Consider the following 18,178-nt stretch of genomic DNA (forward strand, 5'->3'; position numbering starts at 1 on the left):
TGGGAACGAAATTTCAAACCCAGAGGAACGAAATTTCAAACCCAGAGGAACGAAATCAGCCAAAATAATATTAGTGTTAAAAAGTGATTTATTGCAGAAGTATTAAGGTATTTACAAGCAGAATATTAGTACTGTCTTCTGATTCTGTTCTTTTCAGAACACTAAGAAACACTTTCACTGTCTCTCTTTAAAATAAATTCTCAGACACTCGCATACTCTCTCCCCCTCCCTAGAGTTATGTTTGACCCAATGCGCGTCACTCGTTCCTATTTGAAATTCACTGGGGAGTTTAATGAATCTTATTCGGTTATTTAACAAACAAGCTTCCTTTATGATATATCTGTTCTCTTGCTGGTTCTTATTTAAATTATCACATCTCATTTAACAACCAGTGCAAAAGGTATTAATATATTAATTGACGTGTTTTCTAGAGGTGCAAATATTTTGTAGAATCACACACGCGTATATGAATAACACAACAGAAATTTCACCTAAGAACCTGAATCCAGTATTCTATTCTTTTCTTTTCCATACAAATCAAAGTGAAATAGAAGCAAATATCTGTTACAATCCTGTCTTAAAAGGAACATTCAGGTATGTAAATGAAAGAATAAAAGATGTTGAAGATTCAAACGATTCAAAATTTTACTTCAACCGGACCACATTTTAAAATGGCAAACGAGACAAAGGAAAATTTCTATTAAAATCTCAGTTCCAAAATTTCATTTCCAGAATCGAAAGTAATTTAATTTTGCTTTTAAATAAAATGCCCTATAAAAAAATCTCCAAATATCTCTTAAGAGTTCTTTGTCCTTTTAAGATTATCTGTTGCCACGGTTACGTAACAGTTTCCTTAGTGAGAAATATGGCGGACTTGCTGCCTAATGACCATGCACTGATCACGGTCAATAAAAAGGCTGTTGGTCTTCACTTCAATATCATCTTCCAGGCGCTCCTTGTTCCTCAGCAAAGCCATGAGGGAGGCCTCGGCCTCAGCCAGACGCATGCGCAGACGATCTATTGAGACGTTGATCTCGCCGACCTCTCCAACCAGTCGGTACTGTACAGGATCTCTGCAAAGCTCGACATTGGGTCTCAAAGAACGCTTGTCTAAGCGAGTATGGGCAACTTTAAGTGGGTTCTCTTTGTCTGCAATGGCTTGCCTGAGATCACGGACGTTGTTCTCCATAGACGCTATTTCATCCATAACCTATGATAGAGCAATTCAGGTTTAGCTCTAAAAAAATGAAATTTAAATTCACAGCCACCTTACTCGGTCTCTACTTTGAACTATTTAACATTTCTGATCTTCGCAGACACGGACAGGTTGAGATTGGAAGTTTCACATGGACTGAGATTTTCTTGGTCCAGCAATCGTGAAAAATGGTCAACATTGTTTAACGTCCAAAACAAAAGCTTTTATATGTTTTACATTGCGCCTGAGTCTCACTGGCACCTTGTCATATTTTCCTGGGTTCTGATTGGACACTTTGATTGCTCTGCGTTTGTTTTTACGACACTTAACCACAATGCAGTGTAACGTAAAGGAAACACTTACCCTGGCCAATTCTTTCTCGAGCGATCTCTTAGCAGTCACCGTCTCCTCAATACGCTTGCTGAATTCATTGTTAACAGTCTCAAAGATGTTCCTCAGGTCGACGTAAGTCTGCATCAAGATTCCATTAATCTCTGATCGCAGAGCCACAGATGCCTTGCGTTCCCGCTCTGCTTTGGCAATGTTCTCTGAAGAGTAGGCCTCCCATTCATCTGGAGTGAAAGAACTGGAAGAATACCACAAGAACAAATAAGCGTAGGTTATTTGACAAAAAAAAATTCAACTAAGGAGGATTTTAACATGATGATCCTTGCAGTAATCAGGACATTAGTTGCATGCAAACTGGTTTGGGCTTCGCTAGCTAAGAAGAACTCTATAGCTCTGTAGTATGGTCTGAAACAACGAAATCGGAGGGTCTTTGGCTCGAGTCCCCAGGGTGAGACTCAGAGTTTTTATTTGTTTAAGTTTCGAGGTATCAAATATCACATAATTGATTGAAGCCGTCAAATTTTAAGACTGTCAGTATATGATTATACATTCTCCCATTCGCTGCTATACCCTCCTAAATAAGTAAAGAGAATTTTGGTGTTTCATCCCAAGTAAAATTTTCTTCTTCTTGTTGTCGTTCAGCTAAATGTTCCTCTAAATTTCAAGGAAAAGTTACATACTTTACAGTTACATACAGTTTAAGGATCGATTGAAATTTTTAATGTCATTTTAGAAGTGGACTTCTGAAAGAGAGAGGTCAAGAATGGCTTGCTTCCCAATTTTCGTTCTGAAAATCTAACCGTGTGTCAAAAAATTTTTACTCTTATTCGTCCGCTTATCTCGTTCCTAATATAGTAGAAAATTTAAATTTGCGGCCTAAAAGACAGAGGAACCAGTTCATGAGACAAACTGTGGCAAAGGGAAGTTCTTCGGGCATGTCACGCAAAGTCTCTGACTGCGTTGCGTGACTATTGCTAATCAAGTTCACAACACTAGCAATTATGCATGTTCAAAGGGGGTACGTTTCTAGAGAATCTGTGGTGCTGCGTCGGTGGGGGAGTATAGCAAGGTGATTTGGTTTTATCAACTGAGTTGATAATGTAAATTGGCCACCGTAAAGAGTTTCAAAGCTGACGTTTCGAGCGTTAGCCCTTAGTCAGAGCGAAGGGCTGAAGCTCGAAACGCCAGCTTTGGAACTCTTTATGGTGGTCAATTTACATTATAAACCCAGTTGATAAAATCAAATCAAATGATTCATGTTCACTTACTGTTGTTGGATCGTGACCGAGTGGGGCGCAAAATGGATGTCCTTAGAGAAGTTTGTTAACGTGGAGCATTTCCCATCAATCCCAAGGGAACCGTACTTGTCGCCAAGATCTTTTTCCAGCAGAGTCTTCGCAGAGCGTAGCAACCTTGGAGAAATAGAATGTGTTGCTGATTGAGCATATCAAGATGTATGAACGCTTAACTTATTGTCTTAACAACTATTGCGAATTATGGTGATTAGCATCCAATAACATCACCCATGAGTCAAACATCAAGTAAATGACAATAAAGAAAATGATAACCAACTTAAAAAGCTTTGATTGTAAAACAAATTCCTCTTGTAAGCACCTTGTGAAATATATAGAGAACAGTATGGAGAATATGCATATACTGCTGTTAGGATGTGAGCAACCATTTTCAGACCTTTTCATGAACGATTTTTCTTCAGCTGGCGAGAAGTTGTTAAACAAAAATTTGCGCTCAACGAGATTAAGTTACACTCCGAATGCAGAAATAACGCGCATGGTCAAAAATATGGCAACAATTCCAGCAACGATGTACATCCAAATTGGCAACGGACCAGTCGAAATTGTAATAGTTGCAAACGTGATCTGAGAGATATCTTAATCTATCAACAGAAATTTAGGCTCAATACTGGATTGTGTGTGACAATATTTTACACAATAGCTGTCATATTTGTGGGATGACCTCAGTGTCAATGCCAAGTGTAGTGGAATTAGGGCAAACTCATGAACTTACCACAGCTGTTCGTGGGCTTGATCCATTGTTTTCTTAAGCAAAGCCCGCACGTTTTCAATCATCTCCACTTCCTAGATAAAAGAAAAATAAATGAAACGTAGTTGAGTTTTTTTCGACTCCATACAAAGCATTGTAAGAATCAACCAAACGAAAATTTTTAGCATCGAAATTAGAGCGTTGGATAAGTATATTATTTCAAAATGACTTGGGAAACCGTGCAAAACTATTACGAAATTGTTTCTTATACCGAGTACATTTACAGGCCCTTAGTGTATTAAACTACAGGCGAAGGAGAGCTGGTTGCCATAGTGACCAATTCGTTGACCATGTTATAACAGGTTAAAGTTTATCACTGCTATCACGATAAATACAATCTCTGCGATCGAATAACACTTGAAAAATGGACAGGAGATGTTTACACTCCAGTACTTTAAAAGTTCTCAAATCGCATAAGTACCACGGTTCCCTGTATATTCAAATCTCGCTCAGACTGATCAAATTAAACTTCCCTTGTTGTACAAACAATAGGGAAGCGTTACTGACGCTTACTGAGCCGTTTACTTTTGACTATATGAACAACTACGAGGAAAAGATCGACCGGGAAATATCTTAGATCATCGTAGAAAAAATATTTTGTTTGAAATTGAAAACCCAGTGAATGCTTCCTTCGAAACTTACTACTCCAAACCACCGAAACAGAAAACAAAACATCTTGATATAAACAGAAGGCCGGTATTGTCGTGTATTCAAAGAATTATCATATTGGACACGAAGGCCATTATCTATTAGCACAGAAATATCGCTTATTCATAGATCCTAAAGGTGTTTTAAGGCTGCGTAACCGAGGTCAGACGATAAATATATTGTCACCCTAAACCACGAGCGATTTCTCGCGCGACTAGTAATCATCACTCCTAATCTCAAAGCCATACGTAACATTTTTAAAAGTTCTTAAAACACATAAAATTGCGCATTGGAACAAAGCCCACAACTTCTTTATCTCAACTATCCCCTTGAAAATCATTAGCAAAATTAAGAAGAATAAGCAATAACTCGGTCTAAATGGATACAATTAAACTCAATTTCTCGATGCTGGCTCCAGGGTAATTGAAAACAAAGTAATTTCCGTACCTTGCTGATATGCGTTTCCACATTATCGTGAACAAGATCGATCTTGACTCTCCTCTCTCTGTAATCCAGACATTGCTTTGCGACATTCAGAGGCTTTTCTGTTGCTGCTAAGGCCTTTTCCAAGCGGCCGATAAACGCCTGAAGGGCCTTGATCTCGGCGACCGTTTCGGCATGTTGTTTCTCGAGTTCGTTCTTCCAGTAACTTATATCATGGATGCGATGCTCAAGCTTCTTGTTGACATCTGTCTGCGTGCGGTGTGTGAGAAGGGCTGTCTCTGTTCGAAGCCGCGCGCAGTCATCTCGAAGCCTCTCCGCGGTCGCTCGTTCCTTCTCGCCTGAGGAAACATTAAGAACGTTAGAGGTTCGCCATTGCTGTGGAGTGTATTTATGTATAGCGCGCTGTGTGACGGCTGTGTACGGTAAATGTTCTAATCCAGTGGAAGATCCGTTCAGTATCTTGGAAGGAAATTCAAAAGACCTCGATAGAGGTCTAAGAGAGTAGTGTGGTGATGTGTATGGCCGGCCAGTTTGAAACGATGCTGTGTATGTTGTCTCATACGGTCCGCCTGGTGGTCTCAGATATGGAGGAGGATCGAAGGTCGATGAAGAAAGAAACTTCGCTGTTTCTACAAAAGACTGCGTCATCTCGCGTATCCTGTCTTCTGATTAACTCCTCTGCGAAAATAACGGGAAGATTACTCGAATTTTCTTGACGATGAGTACTTTACAACTCCTTAAAAGTTGCTTTAATGGAGTGTAAAACTATGTCTGTTTAGTGTAACCAAAAACTGCTATATATCCGGTGGCGTCGATGGTTGCTATGTTACCGTGCGGCCCCACCACTCGAACGCTTATTGGTGCAAAAGACAATAAGCTGTCGAAATGCCGGTTTGTGATTGGCTTTCGTAAATCCAACCGTGTTGAAAAACTCACTTCCGGTAGTCTGATAAGCCACGTGCTTGTCTGTTTTGTAGAGACAGAAAAATCTCTTAGCAGAAATATAAAATATTACACCGTTAGAGTAAGGTGAACCTTTAGAAATGTTCACAGAAATTATGGTGTTTTTCCTCAGAGCACAGGAAAATTGCTCATAAATACTTAATAAACTTCGGCCCACAATTAGTGTCTTTTGTTCGTGTGATTCCTTCCGAAATGCGAAAGCTTTGCGCTAATAACTAATAATTCAGTCCTAGAGCTAATTTTAGGTAAATTAATATAAAAGTTCTTACAAACTGCAATACGAATTGCAAAAAAGTTATTTTTCATCGATAGCTTTTATATCATTCCTGCACTCAACTGCAGTAAAAGTATTATATATGCGAAATTCTTAATTTATCTTTTCGCCTGTTTTCTTGGCAGGTGTTATGAAATTTCCATCTCCTTTGTTAGAATTTGAAACTGTCTATCAAACGCTATCAATTTAGGGGCAAGATATCACGGTTGGAGTTTTGCAAGCCTATTGTAGACACTTGTTTTCTGACAATATCAGTTTTCGAGACAATCGACATGTATACTGTAATCTATTGCACTTTGCATCACCTGTTCTACACTATTTTGACAATTACGTGTTATGCTAAGCGGATTACTAATGGAACTCTATAAGACCGCAAGCAGGAAAGCAAAAAAAGGAATAATTTGTCCTTCAAGATTAAAAACGTTTTTTATATGGGGTTCATTGAAAAAGTTCCATTCACGAAAAACAATATGCACTCAAGACTATAAAAACCTCGATGTAAAAATAAGTCTATAGAACATCTTTATTTCTATCGTCCAAAGCATCTCCTTAGACCGAAAGTTAAATGCCAGAAATAGTATCTGAGATCCTACAACCAGAATGATTTAGTTTGAACAATGATTAAAGTAAGATATAACGAAACAGAAATTCAGAAAAATTCACGGAAAGTTAGTATTTAAAAGCTATGAACGCAAAACAGGTGAAAAGGCACAAAAAGACATATACGAAAACAAAAATGTCAAAGCGCCAGAGGAAAGTACCTATTTCCATGCGTTGCCAGGAACAACGGGCTATAAGCATATCTTGCATAATAAACGAACGCGATCTGTTTCATTTTCGGAAGCCTATGAATGATAATGAAAGTGTGCTTACAATTCTGAGGCTTAATTGTTTCTCACATAAGGCATTGTGCTCCGGATTACTTTAGAGCCGATTTCCCGCGCTTGTTATTGGTTCATTTGGTTAAAAGTTATCCTCTAAATCTCATGTTTTGTTCTGTTTGAAATGGCTTATTGACTTGGTTTTATTTCTTCATGAGTTCTTCATATCACCTAAATTGGATGATCTGTGAAATGTTTTCATAGGCATAGCAACGTCCTAATGTATTGCGCGCAAATTCATGCTATCGAGCGGTGCAGTCATGCAGTAAGAGAAAGTTTTGAAGTATTTGCGTAATGTAAGAATTCCGTTTGGATTCTGGCGTTTTCTTTAACCACACCGGCAACCGGCCTCCTAATGAGACGCAAGTAGATCGTGTTACAGTTTGAGAGCTAAGTGATCGACGATTGTGAAGAGAAACTGTTTGTTAACTGCCACCGGTAGAAAATTTATATAGCATAGACAGCGACTCAGTAGTCATTTACAGAATGCTTAGCAATATCTGCGCTACACATTTACAAAACTTAAAGTCAGCGTCACAAACTTCAAAATAACTGATCAACACAAGAAAATAATTTTCTTTAAATAGACAAATAAAACAGAACGCTCAACCTTGAGACTTTCTATCGAAAGACGAACGAAAACATCCCGCTGAATTTTTAACGAGTTCATTAAAAGTCAACCATAATTCATCTTCGTCACTTTGTTATCCTTGTAAACATTAGCGGTATCAATCACACAACCGTTGTTATCATTTGAACGATTATTAGGGAAAGACTAAAATCCAAAAACAATCTTGTAGCTGGAGCTATTTTTAACACTTTGCTGGTTATCATAGTCACACTGCCCTGATCATTTTTGACGAAAATCTAACGATGACTGTTTCAAGAAGAACGCGCAGGTTAGTTTTACATTTGCAAAACTTTCTTGCGCATAAAGTAAACTTTTAGATCAAATAAATATTTGATTAAGAGACAAGGCAAACTTGAGACAACGCTTTCCGTGTACCCTTTAATGTACAGAAAATATCCAAAAAGTATACAGGTATTGAAGAAATTCCTTTGATTCTGATTTCATTTTTTTTTTTTGCTTAGGGTATGCAAATTATCGTCATCACCAAGTACTGTAACCTCGCCGATTCGTGGAAGTACTATTGTTGCCTAGCAACTCTATTTGTCAAGTCTAGGTTGGAAGAAATTTCTAGGTACGTTTGATAAATTTGATGTCATCCAATTTTTTTTTTAGATATAGGTTTCAGTGAACGTCTCTCAGACGTTCACTGAAAGTCTTTCCATGATTGTAAAAATCTTTCCATGATTGTATGGATGTTAAACTTTTCCCTAAATGGTAAAAGCTATGTTATCGCGCGAACATAGCTTATGCTATTTATGGAAATTTTGTAAGTGTCCCATTTTAATTCAAATGCATGTGACAGATCATTCGCGAGCATTTGCAGTGAAAAACTGAAGCTGGAAGATTGGAAACAAGAAAGCAAGGAAACTGAGATGACGCGAGTATGGGTATTTTGAACCGTTTTACATCTAGTACGCAATTTGACGCTTCAATTCACCGGTGACCTTAACAGCCAGGACGGCAGATGGAAACTTAAAAGATTTGTCCTCGGTCTCTGTTCTCTGGGTCTCTTCATACGTGCCCGGTTTCCGAGATCTCGACACATCCCTGCTCCTTAAGAGGTGTTCAAATGAGCGGGTGATCTGGCTCGGTTCACCAGATCTCGATTGGGAACCGGGCCGAAAAATTTTCCCATATGAACACTTCGGCTCGCGCTCAGTTCCCCGGGGAGAATATTTTTCCAACTACGTATGTCACCGATTAAGCCGTTGGCGGAGTACGGCTTCAGACAGCGTGGCAAATGAGCATATTTTTTCGTCCTCGAAATCGAAAAGATTTCTTTGGCAGGAAAAATTATTAACAGCTTAATTGAATGACTATAAATCTAAAATGGAATACAGAAACTTCAGTTTTTGACGCGGACAAACGAATCTGACATCAGGAATTGCGAGTGGAAATGACGAAGCTTTATGCAGACGATGTGTTCATTTTTGTTTTGTTTCTCAAATGTCGCGTAAAAACTAGTCTCCAGGATCTTAGCGCCTTTTCTCGTTTTAGTCAGCGGGCTGAAATTTCTCCCATGAACCCCAAACAATTTCGTCTCGGTAAACGAGCCAGTCGGTCAACCGGACTCATGTAAAGAGGGCCCCAGCCTACGCATATTTTGGCAATTTCACGTTGTTGTTTTGCAGAGGAGGGCTGAAAAAGTCATAAGTTTTAAAACGCACGTGCAGAGTTATTCTTCCACCCACTAGAACCTTTGTTTTGCGTGTCTTTGTTGCCGTCGCCGTCGAGGTTGGCAAGTCCCTGCAAGTTCCTGCAACAGCTTGAGAAAACCGACTTAGAATTCGAAATCCTGAAGAAAATAAATTTCTTAAAATTCCAGGTGATGTAAGACAGTTATCAACAAAGTTTCTGTTTTAATTAATTGCATTTTGTTGCCGAGTCCTAATTTTTACGATTTTCAAACAATCTTTTGCTGACCTGCCACGCGCGCAGTGGATTGTTCATACTTCATCTTTGGTTAATTCTAAAACATTTCCATTTTTAGCTGTGATAGTTACGTGTTTTTCCTACCTGCAAATATTATTAGAACAGTGTGAATCCTCCCTCGTCACGAAGTTATTGACATGGAAAAATGGATTACAGCTCTCCATGAGGTCAAGTCAAGTTAATTATTATTATCACAATTATGACGTAATGTAGGTTTAAAATGTTTGTTCAAAGGTTTCTAATTGATAAAAGCAATTAAAGCAATTTTCGGTCGAGCGACGAAATAAACCTGGGAACTGGGGATGAATGAGGTTTTTGGTTGTTTTACCTCACTACAAATTTGTACAGCGATCAGGAGCAGCGGCTATTTTAGTGTAAAGAGAGGTTTAGGCAATCTCCTCAATGGGCAGAAGAGAACGGGAAAACTGTGTCAAAAGAATTGGGGTTTTATTTAACAGTTTGTCAGTTGCGTTAAAATTAGCCAGTGCATGGGAGAAGACGAAGTGTTAGAGGGGACGAGATATGTAAATTGCAATGAATTTTAATAAAGTCATACAAACTTCAGTTTTCATTGGACGCGAGAACATGCTTGAATATTTGTCTACGGATTTCATCTTTCCCAGAAGTGAAAAGTGTCGGCTGAAAAGGAAGCTCAATGAAAACTGTGAGCTTCAAGAAACAAGTAATCTGTCAGGTGAAATATTGTGATAAACCCCCCCTTTCTATGGCTTTACCGGTTTCCAACAAGCGCCTTGATTGGCCAAAGACCTACTTGGGGTGTTGATAGAGCACGAGAAAAGTTTAAAGCGAGTAATTTGTAGATTTTTCGTATCCATTACACCACAAAACTTATAGAAAGTGCGGTCTATTCGAATGTAAGATAAACCTAAATTTTCTATTGGTTTACCGGTGCGATAAACAAGAGGTTTTTGACCAATCGGGGCACTTGTAATATCTCGGTTACTTCAAATTTTTACTGCAAATTGTGAAATTTAGAACGATCGATATAAAAAAATGACTTTTTAGACAAGCGCTGAAATATGTTTCTGTTTTCTAAAATTGAAATGGTCAGTTACCATATTATTGTTTGCAAGAAATAAATTGGGTTTTAAATAAGCGCTGCCCTCGTATGAACGCCGCCTTCGAATAAACGCAGCACTCGAATCACAAAAAAACACAAAACTGTCTATGGTCCGGACTAACAGTCATTGATGTCAAGTTATTTACAAGACATGATCATCTGTGTTATCTACGTGAAAGATTTCTTCAGTTTTTAAAAGGCTGAATGACAACAAAACTGGTTCCTGATTTGTCGCTGATTCTTTAAATATTCATAAATATTACCTAGCTTAAGCTATGGTATATTAAGACGCGTGACACATTTAAACCAGTCACCAGCGAGCTAAAATATTTGATGAATAACAAACATACGTAATCCTATGTTTTCCAAGAAGTCCGCTTTAAGGCTCATTCATCAGATGCTGACTGCGTAGAGTTAACGTTGTAACACTGAAGGAAAAATCTTATAGAAAGAGAAAGAAGATGGTCGCTTTTAAGGCAAGAACTGGTTGTGATGTTGAAAACAAAACGGAATAGATAAATTCCAACCAAAAAATCAACTCCTATTATCGAAAAGCTTTTTATATTGTTCTAAGATACGCCCTGTAAAGTTTCCGGCCACTGAAATACTGGCTTTGTGTAGAAGTAGCCCTGTGTTTTTTCAATGTGCTCTTTATACCCAGCGTCAGAAGTTTTCCCACCAAAAATTAGTCGCAGAACAGTCATGAGTCAAACCGTCCAGATAGTTTACATGCGTACCAGATTTATTCGATCAAACGCCGCTCTCGAATAAGCATCACATCATGATTCGATAAGCTCTATAACGTGTTTTTTTCTTTTTTATTTAAAATGGTCAGTTACCATACTATTGTTTCCAAGAAATAAATTAGATTTTAAATAAGCGCCGCCCTCGAACAAACACCGCACTCGAATCACGAAAAATTCCATAAATACGGTATGTAAATAGCGCCTTTTCATCAGATTTCCCTGAAAATTTTCTGGTACCCCATTTATTATACCCCAGGATGGAGAGAGGAACTGTGAAAGTAGAGCGTCCTACCCAAGAACACAGCATAAGTACCTGGCCAGGTCTTAAAACCAGATCTCTCGATCCGGAGTCCAGCCCACTAACCATTAATGAAATCCAAGTTAATATGTTAATCTTAAAAATTCTCTTCTGGCTGCCACGAGAAAGCTAGCAAGAAAACTTATTGTCCAAACCTCTGCCACATCAGTTTGTTTTGCTTGTGTCTAGGTGTCTAGATTAATCATATCACAGGAAATGGTGTAGACAAAACTGTCTATGGCCTGGACCGACAGTCATTGATGTCACGTTATTTACAAGACATGATCATCTGTTTCCCCTATGCGAACGATTTCTTCAGCTTTAAAATGGCTGCATGACAACAAAACTGCTTCCTGGTTTGGCGCTGATTCTTTAGCGGTCTTAGAAATAGAGGGCTGAATTTTTGATACTGGAGGGGTATTTTCTGGTTTTTTTCGGTGAATGACTTCAAGAAGAGCCTTTCTTAGATTTTGATTACGCCAACAGTAAATTATGGGGTTAAAAAGTGAGTTGAAGACCGCAGCACAATCGGTCCAGCTTATCAACGCCATTTTCGTACCCGACTCAAAAACATTTGTGAAAGCCTGAATTGAGGCGACAGTTATCAAAGGCAAGTAGGTCAGTACTAAAGTTCCTAGAATTAAGGATAGTGTAACGGTTGCCTTGTTATTTACATCTTTCTTCAACTCTTTAGCTTCTTGAGGTGACAGCTGTCCTGACTGTAGGCGTTTTTTCTGTCGCTGTGTTTCAAGGAAGATGGATAGATACATGGACGTTATGCCAATGATACAAAGTAACACGAGTAAAGCAGTCACAACGATATTCACCGTCCAATATAACGCATATATGTTCGTTGTACTTTCTCTGGTGGCAATCACAATTTCCTGAATCGTTCCAAAAACTGTGATGACCCACGCAACAACCACAGCCTTTTTGATCCTCTGTCCTGTGACAATCTCTCGGTACCTTAAGGAGAACTTTACAGCAATATATCGGTCCCCGCTTATCAAAAAGAGAAAAGTCAGCGTAGCAATGCTTTGTACCCAGAAAACTACAACGTGAGCCTTTTCTAACTCACAAAATGGACCGATCTCAAAGGCTCGCTTCACGTTGACCGCTATGGCAATGGGTATAACAACCAATCCGGCCAGCAAATCTGTCCCCGCCAAACAAGCTAAGAGTTTGTTTGAGTTGGTTCGCAGTTGTCTCTTTGTGGCCACCACTAAGATGACTAACCCGTTTAATGAGACGGTTGGGATAAGCAGTATTGAGAGAATACATATTAAAGCAATCAAACTTCTGTAAATGTCACCTGTGAGATACGACTCGCGCCAAACCATTCCTCCCAAGTAGGTACACTCTTCTCTATCTCGGTCAGTTGAGTTCGCCAGGAAAGGTAACTCCTTAGGAGCAGTGGCCATTCTAGAGTGAAGGGTTGGTTGCTTCTATCCACATAGAGCTTCAAAAGGTTAATTTAAGACCGAGACGGCAATGGGTTTGTTTATGCCAAAAATCCCTCAAGCCTTCTCCCACGATTGGTTTATTAGAAGTGCACGGATCAACGAACGTTTAAACACCACCTTAATGGCGTCCTCTTTTCCTGTATTTGTTTTGCTCTTTATTTGCGTGGCTCAATGACTCATTTTGTGTAAAGCTAAGCATCTGTTTCTCATTGTGTTGATTCCATCCAATATTACGGACTTTTCCAATAAGGAATTAGTTGAAAACTCGCTCAACGGAAAAGGGACGTTTCCAATTTAATAAAATAGACGTTGTTGAGGCGAATTTTATGTTTTTTCTTCTTTTTCTTTATATTTCTCATGCTCCTCGTACCAGTTATTAAATTACGGGTGTTTTTTTGGCTTTTTCACTTCATTTTTTTACCGTTTTTTTTGGCACTTTATGTGCCGTCGACATGGAGGTTGTAATTTAGCAATTTGAAATCTGACCCTTTCTTAATTGAATGCCGTGCGCCAGTTTCAAATTTCAACCGTGGCTATCCAAAGGAAATACGGAGCGACAACTCGCCCACTTTTACCGAGACAGAAAAGGAAATTAGACCAGTCTCTTTTAGAATGGGATCAAGATGAGTTAACATAATTTGGGAGATGCTTATTCGAAATGTAAGCAAAACGATGAAGGCGATTCTTCGAGTCCCAAATGCGCTAACTAGTTTAAAAATCCTGCACAGAGTGTTCGCTGAGGTTCTGACCACCCTTACGGCCCTACCATCACTCCAAGCAGCGACGATCCAAATGACTACGATTTTTTACTCCGAGCCCTTATTTGCTTCAACTACCGATGATCGGGACTGTTCGAACACGAAGATCTTTACAGAAGGTAGCATTGGAGAAGAGCATAGTTTCTGGCCAATTGCTTTGGAAAAGATAGCTCAACGAACTCATTTAGACTCTGAAAGAAGATTGCTAATGAAAAGGGCGAACTAAGGATTTAAAATTTGGTCCTGTCGTGGCTCCTTAGTCGCGTTGTTAAGGTCTCTCCTGGACAGGATCGCTGGGTCCACGTAGCGGAAATAAAAACCATTATACCACATTTATCTGGAGAAAGCTAAGAACTAACTATGTTGAACTGTTGTCGAGCTCTTGGACGCTTATTCAAGTTACTGCAAAATAGTCTGAATCGATGTTTTACTGAATAAATTAGGCCATCCTGTATATTCCACGTTTCACACTCTTATAGAAGTGTGTACCGGTTTTAATATTTGATCCTGTTTAAACCCGTTCTGTGCGAGTGTATCGTGTTTGCTATTTTCTCTCAGTATTTGGGAAGTGTCGTTTTTCTGTCTTTGTCTGTATTTATTCAGTCCCGTCCTATTTTTTTTTTAGTATATTATGTAAATGTTGCTTCTCTGATTTTTTTAAATTTAGTTCTTCTTCACCAACAGTTTATAAACTCTTCTTGTCTTCACACGTTGAAAAGGATAATAGACCATCCGCTGAGCTACAGTTTATCATTTTATTTTAGAGTTTTTATTAAAGCGGGCTTTTGCCTCTTTAGAGGTATTACATTATTTCGTTTAACAGTAATGATGCCGCAATCACCAAAAAATGTGCATTTCAGAGAAATGACGGGCTCTCCCACGCTCATGATAAGACGAAAATCATCTTTCTCCAGTTACCGTGTTCAATTAGAAAGATGTTGCCATCTTTCCAATTTCTAGTTCAGTTTAATTTTCATAGCTTTTTTTATAGTAATTCTTACTGTTGATTCTCCGGCTGACTCATGTTTAAGAATTATTCATAGATTACGTGGAGGTGAATAGTGATGGTCATTTTTCAGTAGAGTACAAATAACACGCGAATAGAGTACAAATATCTTGCGATATTTTACGGTTATTTGTACAGTTGGTTATTTTGCATTGTAAAAAAGCGTATTTAACCAGTCGGCTGTGCGCTACACTTTTCTATCCGCCTTTCTTTTCCCGCCCTATGAGAGATGAGGAGAAAGACCTAACAGAAAAAGGAGCAGTTGGATGATAAATAACTTCTTTGACATTTTGGTGTGTAGTATGCGAGTTGTGCCGTATTTTTAACGAAATCGTAGTCGATATTTGAATGTCTAACAATGAAACGGCGAAAAGAATCTAAGCATTAGGCGTAAAAATTGACAAATTTAAACCAATAGTTGCAGACCCGTTGTAGGAAAAATTAACCGCAAAAAACTAAAATCTCTTATGACAACAATGGCAAGATGTTAACTGTTAACCGTAAATTGACTAAAAAATTTTGACCGTCAGCACAAAAAGCCGTCAATTCATCCTCATTTATGTGCTCCGATTATTTCTGTCGTATAGAAACAAAGCAAGTGGACGAAAGCCAGCTGTGAAAGTGATATCTTTTCATCTCTATATACACTCTTATCGATAGAGGAACAAACTCGTTTCGTAGAGTCTTGTGATACTGATTTTATAAAGCTTGTCGGCATCGATCAACACGGGCTTTTTTGCGAGTGAATGCGGGATATGACATTTAAAGGAGAGTTACAATATGAATAAACGCCTTTCTGGCTCGCTGCAAATTTCCCTTTTGTCCTCAAAGCTACGCTTCTCGGCCAAATATATTTTTCCCACAATTTTCAGCCGTGGAAATATCCGCCTGAAGGTGTTTATCTACCAGGTATTATCCAGTTTAAACAATGGTATATTGAGACGCGTGACGCATTTGAACCAGTCATTAGCGAGCGAAAATATTTAATGAATAACAAACATATATAATCTTCCCAACTTAGAATGTTTTCCAAGAAGTCCACTTAAAGACTAGTTCATCAGATGCTGACAACGTGGTGTGACAATTGTAACACTGAAGGAAAAATCTTAGGAAGAGAAGGGAAATAGCCACTTTTAAGGCAAGAACCGGTGGTGAAGTTGAAAACAAAACGGAATAGACAGATTCCCACCAAAATATTAACTATTATTCCTGATAACGTTTTTCCTCTTTTCTAAGATACGTCCTGTAAAGTTTACGGCCACTGAAATACTGGCTTTGTGTAGAAGTAGCCCTGTGTTTTTTCATTGTGTTCTTTATACCCAGAGTCAGAAGTTTTCCCACCAAAAATTAGTCGCAGAACCAGCCATGAGTCAAACCGTCCAGATAGTTTACATGTGTACCACATTTATTCGATCAAACGCCGCCCCCGCCCCCGAATTTATTCGATCAAACGCCGCCCTCGAATAATTACCGCATCACAATGCTTTGATCACGGTTGGAACCTCTGAGTGAACCAAACAGAAATCCTTTCGAATGAAACAGTTCTGATGTCGAGAAAGCATATTCCACATTGAAGAAATGTAAAATGGTTTCCGTGTTTACATAGCCTGATGTAAACACGCGGGAGGTTGGGAGAACAGTCGATAAGCTGCGCTTATCTCGTGTTCTCCCAACCTCCCGCGTGTTTACATCAGGCTATGTAAACACGGAAACAATTTTACATTTCTTTTATAAAATAACTAATGAAAGAGGAACGAAAACCGTGTTTACATACGCTCATGTAAAATGGTTTTATGGCTAATCAGAGCGCGCGTACCATTTGAATTATTTTATAATAGATCTTTATCCATTCTATTCACTCTATGTATTGAAGTGGTATTAAGAACGAGTCTCTGTAAGAATCAAACATCTTGTGAAATAAAAATTTTCAACCCCCCTTCAAATTTTGCATGCAGCTAGGCACTCGGGGGGATGCACAAAAATTCCCTTTTTAAAGATCGCAGCACTCTTGTTGCCATGGTAACAACGACTGCTTGTTCGAGGCCTGGGGCCTCATTTTCATACAAAAACGTCGCAAAAAAAGAGTGAAATGTTTATTTCTCTGTCTCAAGCTAAATACAACATTACAAATTGTCACTTCTACCATATATAGTGACATCATTTGTCTTCACTTTGATTCATTCAATTTTCTCTGGGAGTGAATGTGAACATACCAATAGATTATTCATCTCGGTACAGTTTCAGTCATTTTTGTTGTCGGGTAAAACAGGGAAAATTTTTATCCGAATTTCTCCAAAAGTGCACCGATTCTGGAACTGAAACTACCCACCTAGCTGCTTATAATATTCTAGTTTTTAAATATGTAAAAATCTCTGCGGGCCTACCTCTACTTTTTATAGGGGCAATTCGCAAAAAAAGCTCAAAATGAGACATTGCATAATTTGGCGATGTTTACATCCAATGTTCTCAACAACAAATGTTTCAGACAAATGAAACGTGCGAGGCTTTGAAAGAATGTCATCTTATGAGCAATATCCCAGAGAGAAATCTCGCCTCTGGTTGTCATCTTTTAAAAAAATTGATCAACCTTCATGGAGGACTACTCGACGTACAAACATATACCTCAAATCGTGTGCATATCATACAGATTCTGAGTGCTGCACCTTCTTTCATGGGAATTTTAGCGACCCGAAGTCCTCTGAAGATACACTGTTATACTTGTATGTCATTTAAAACATGTTGAAGTCGGCTTATCTACACGAAAGTGTCCTCATGCCGGTTATTTGTCACAAACATGTACGTTATCACGGTGGAGTGACGCTGTATTTCTCCATGAGGTTTCCATCGGTCGCTCCAAAGAAGACAGGAAATGGAAAATTTTCATATATGTCAGCAGATTTCTGCTTTCTGGAAAACCTTGATTCAACGCTTGTAAACACTGAGAATCTAAGAGTATAAATCGTAACTTCTCAGCGGCAGTACCATATGTAAAACCCAGTTGCAACAATAGCAATTTGAACGACATAGGAATCTCCTTACAAAGAGCAGATTCGGGCAGTCATCATTTCCTTGTGACAGGAACTAAGATATTTCAAATCATCTGAAAACTGTCAGAAAACTGTTAGAAAATTTGCATAAGATATGACCAGGAGAGACTTAATCACCGCCGCAGTGCTATCGAGTCAATCAATCAATGTTTCCTTCCATGTCTTGATAAAGAAAAAATCATAACAAAGTTCGAAATAAAAGATTTAATGAAATCATAATGTCATAATTCCACCTTTCAAACAACTTATCATCCACACGCAGATCGTAACTTGCCACTTGAACGAAACTCCCCTTGGTTACTATGTAATCTGGATTGCTTCATGTCCTTCAGGAAAAAGAAGCGATTTCATCACCATTATTTTCCATATTTTTCTCCCGGTTATCTTTTACAAGCTGAAAGA

At 38.6% G+C, this 18,178-nt stretch overlaps 2 protein-coding genes across 2 annotated transcripts; both read right to left on the reverse strand.

The window, feature by feature from the left end:
• Positions 1-69: 69 nt before the first annotated feature.
• Positions 70-5,470, reverse strand: LOC131786098 (tektin-1-like). The gene is made up of 5 exons (XM_059103086.2): positions 4,700-5,470; positions 3,569-3,639; positions 2,812-2,955; positions 1,559-1,781; positions 70-1,210 (listed from the first exon to the last, which is right to left on the reverse strand). The coding sequence occupies exons 1-5, from the start codon at positions 5,342-5,344 to the stop codon at positions 854-856; spliced, it is 1,440 nt and encodes a 479-aa protein (XP_058959069.1). The 5' UTR covers positions 5,345-5,470; the 3' UTR covers positions 70-853.
• A 6,304-nt stretch (positions 5,471-11,774) lies between these two features.
• On the reverse strand, positions 11,775-12,923 carry LOC131786066 (histamine H2 receptor-like). Its single transcript, XM_059103048.2, has one exon. The coding sequence runs from the start codon at positions 12,921-12,923 to the stop codon at positions 11,775-11,777; it is 1,149 nt and encodes a 382-aa protein (XP_058959031.2).
• Between the last annotated feature and the right edge of the window lie 5,255 nt (positions 12,924-18,178).

This window comes from Pocillopora verrucosa, chromosome 6, assembly GCF_036669915.1.
Source record: "Pocillopora verrucosa isolate sample1 chromosome 6, ASM3666991v2, whole genome shotgun sequence".
NCBI classification, from domain to species: Eukaryota; Metazoa; Cnidaria; class Anthozoa; order Scleractinia; family Pocilloporidae; genus Pocillopora; species Pocillopora verrucosa.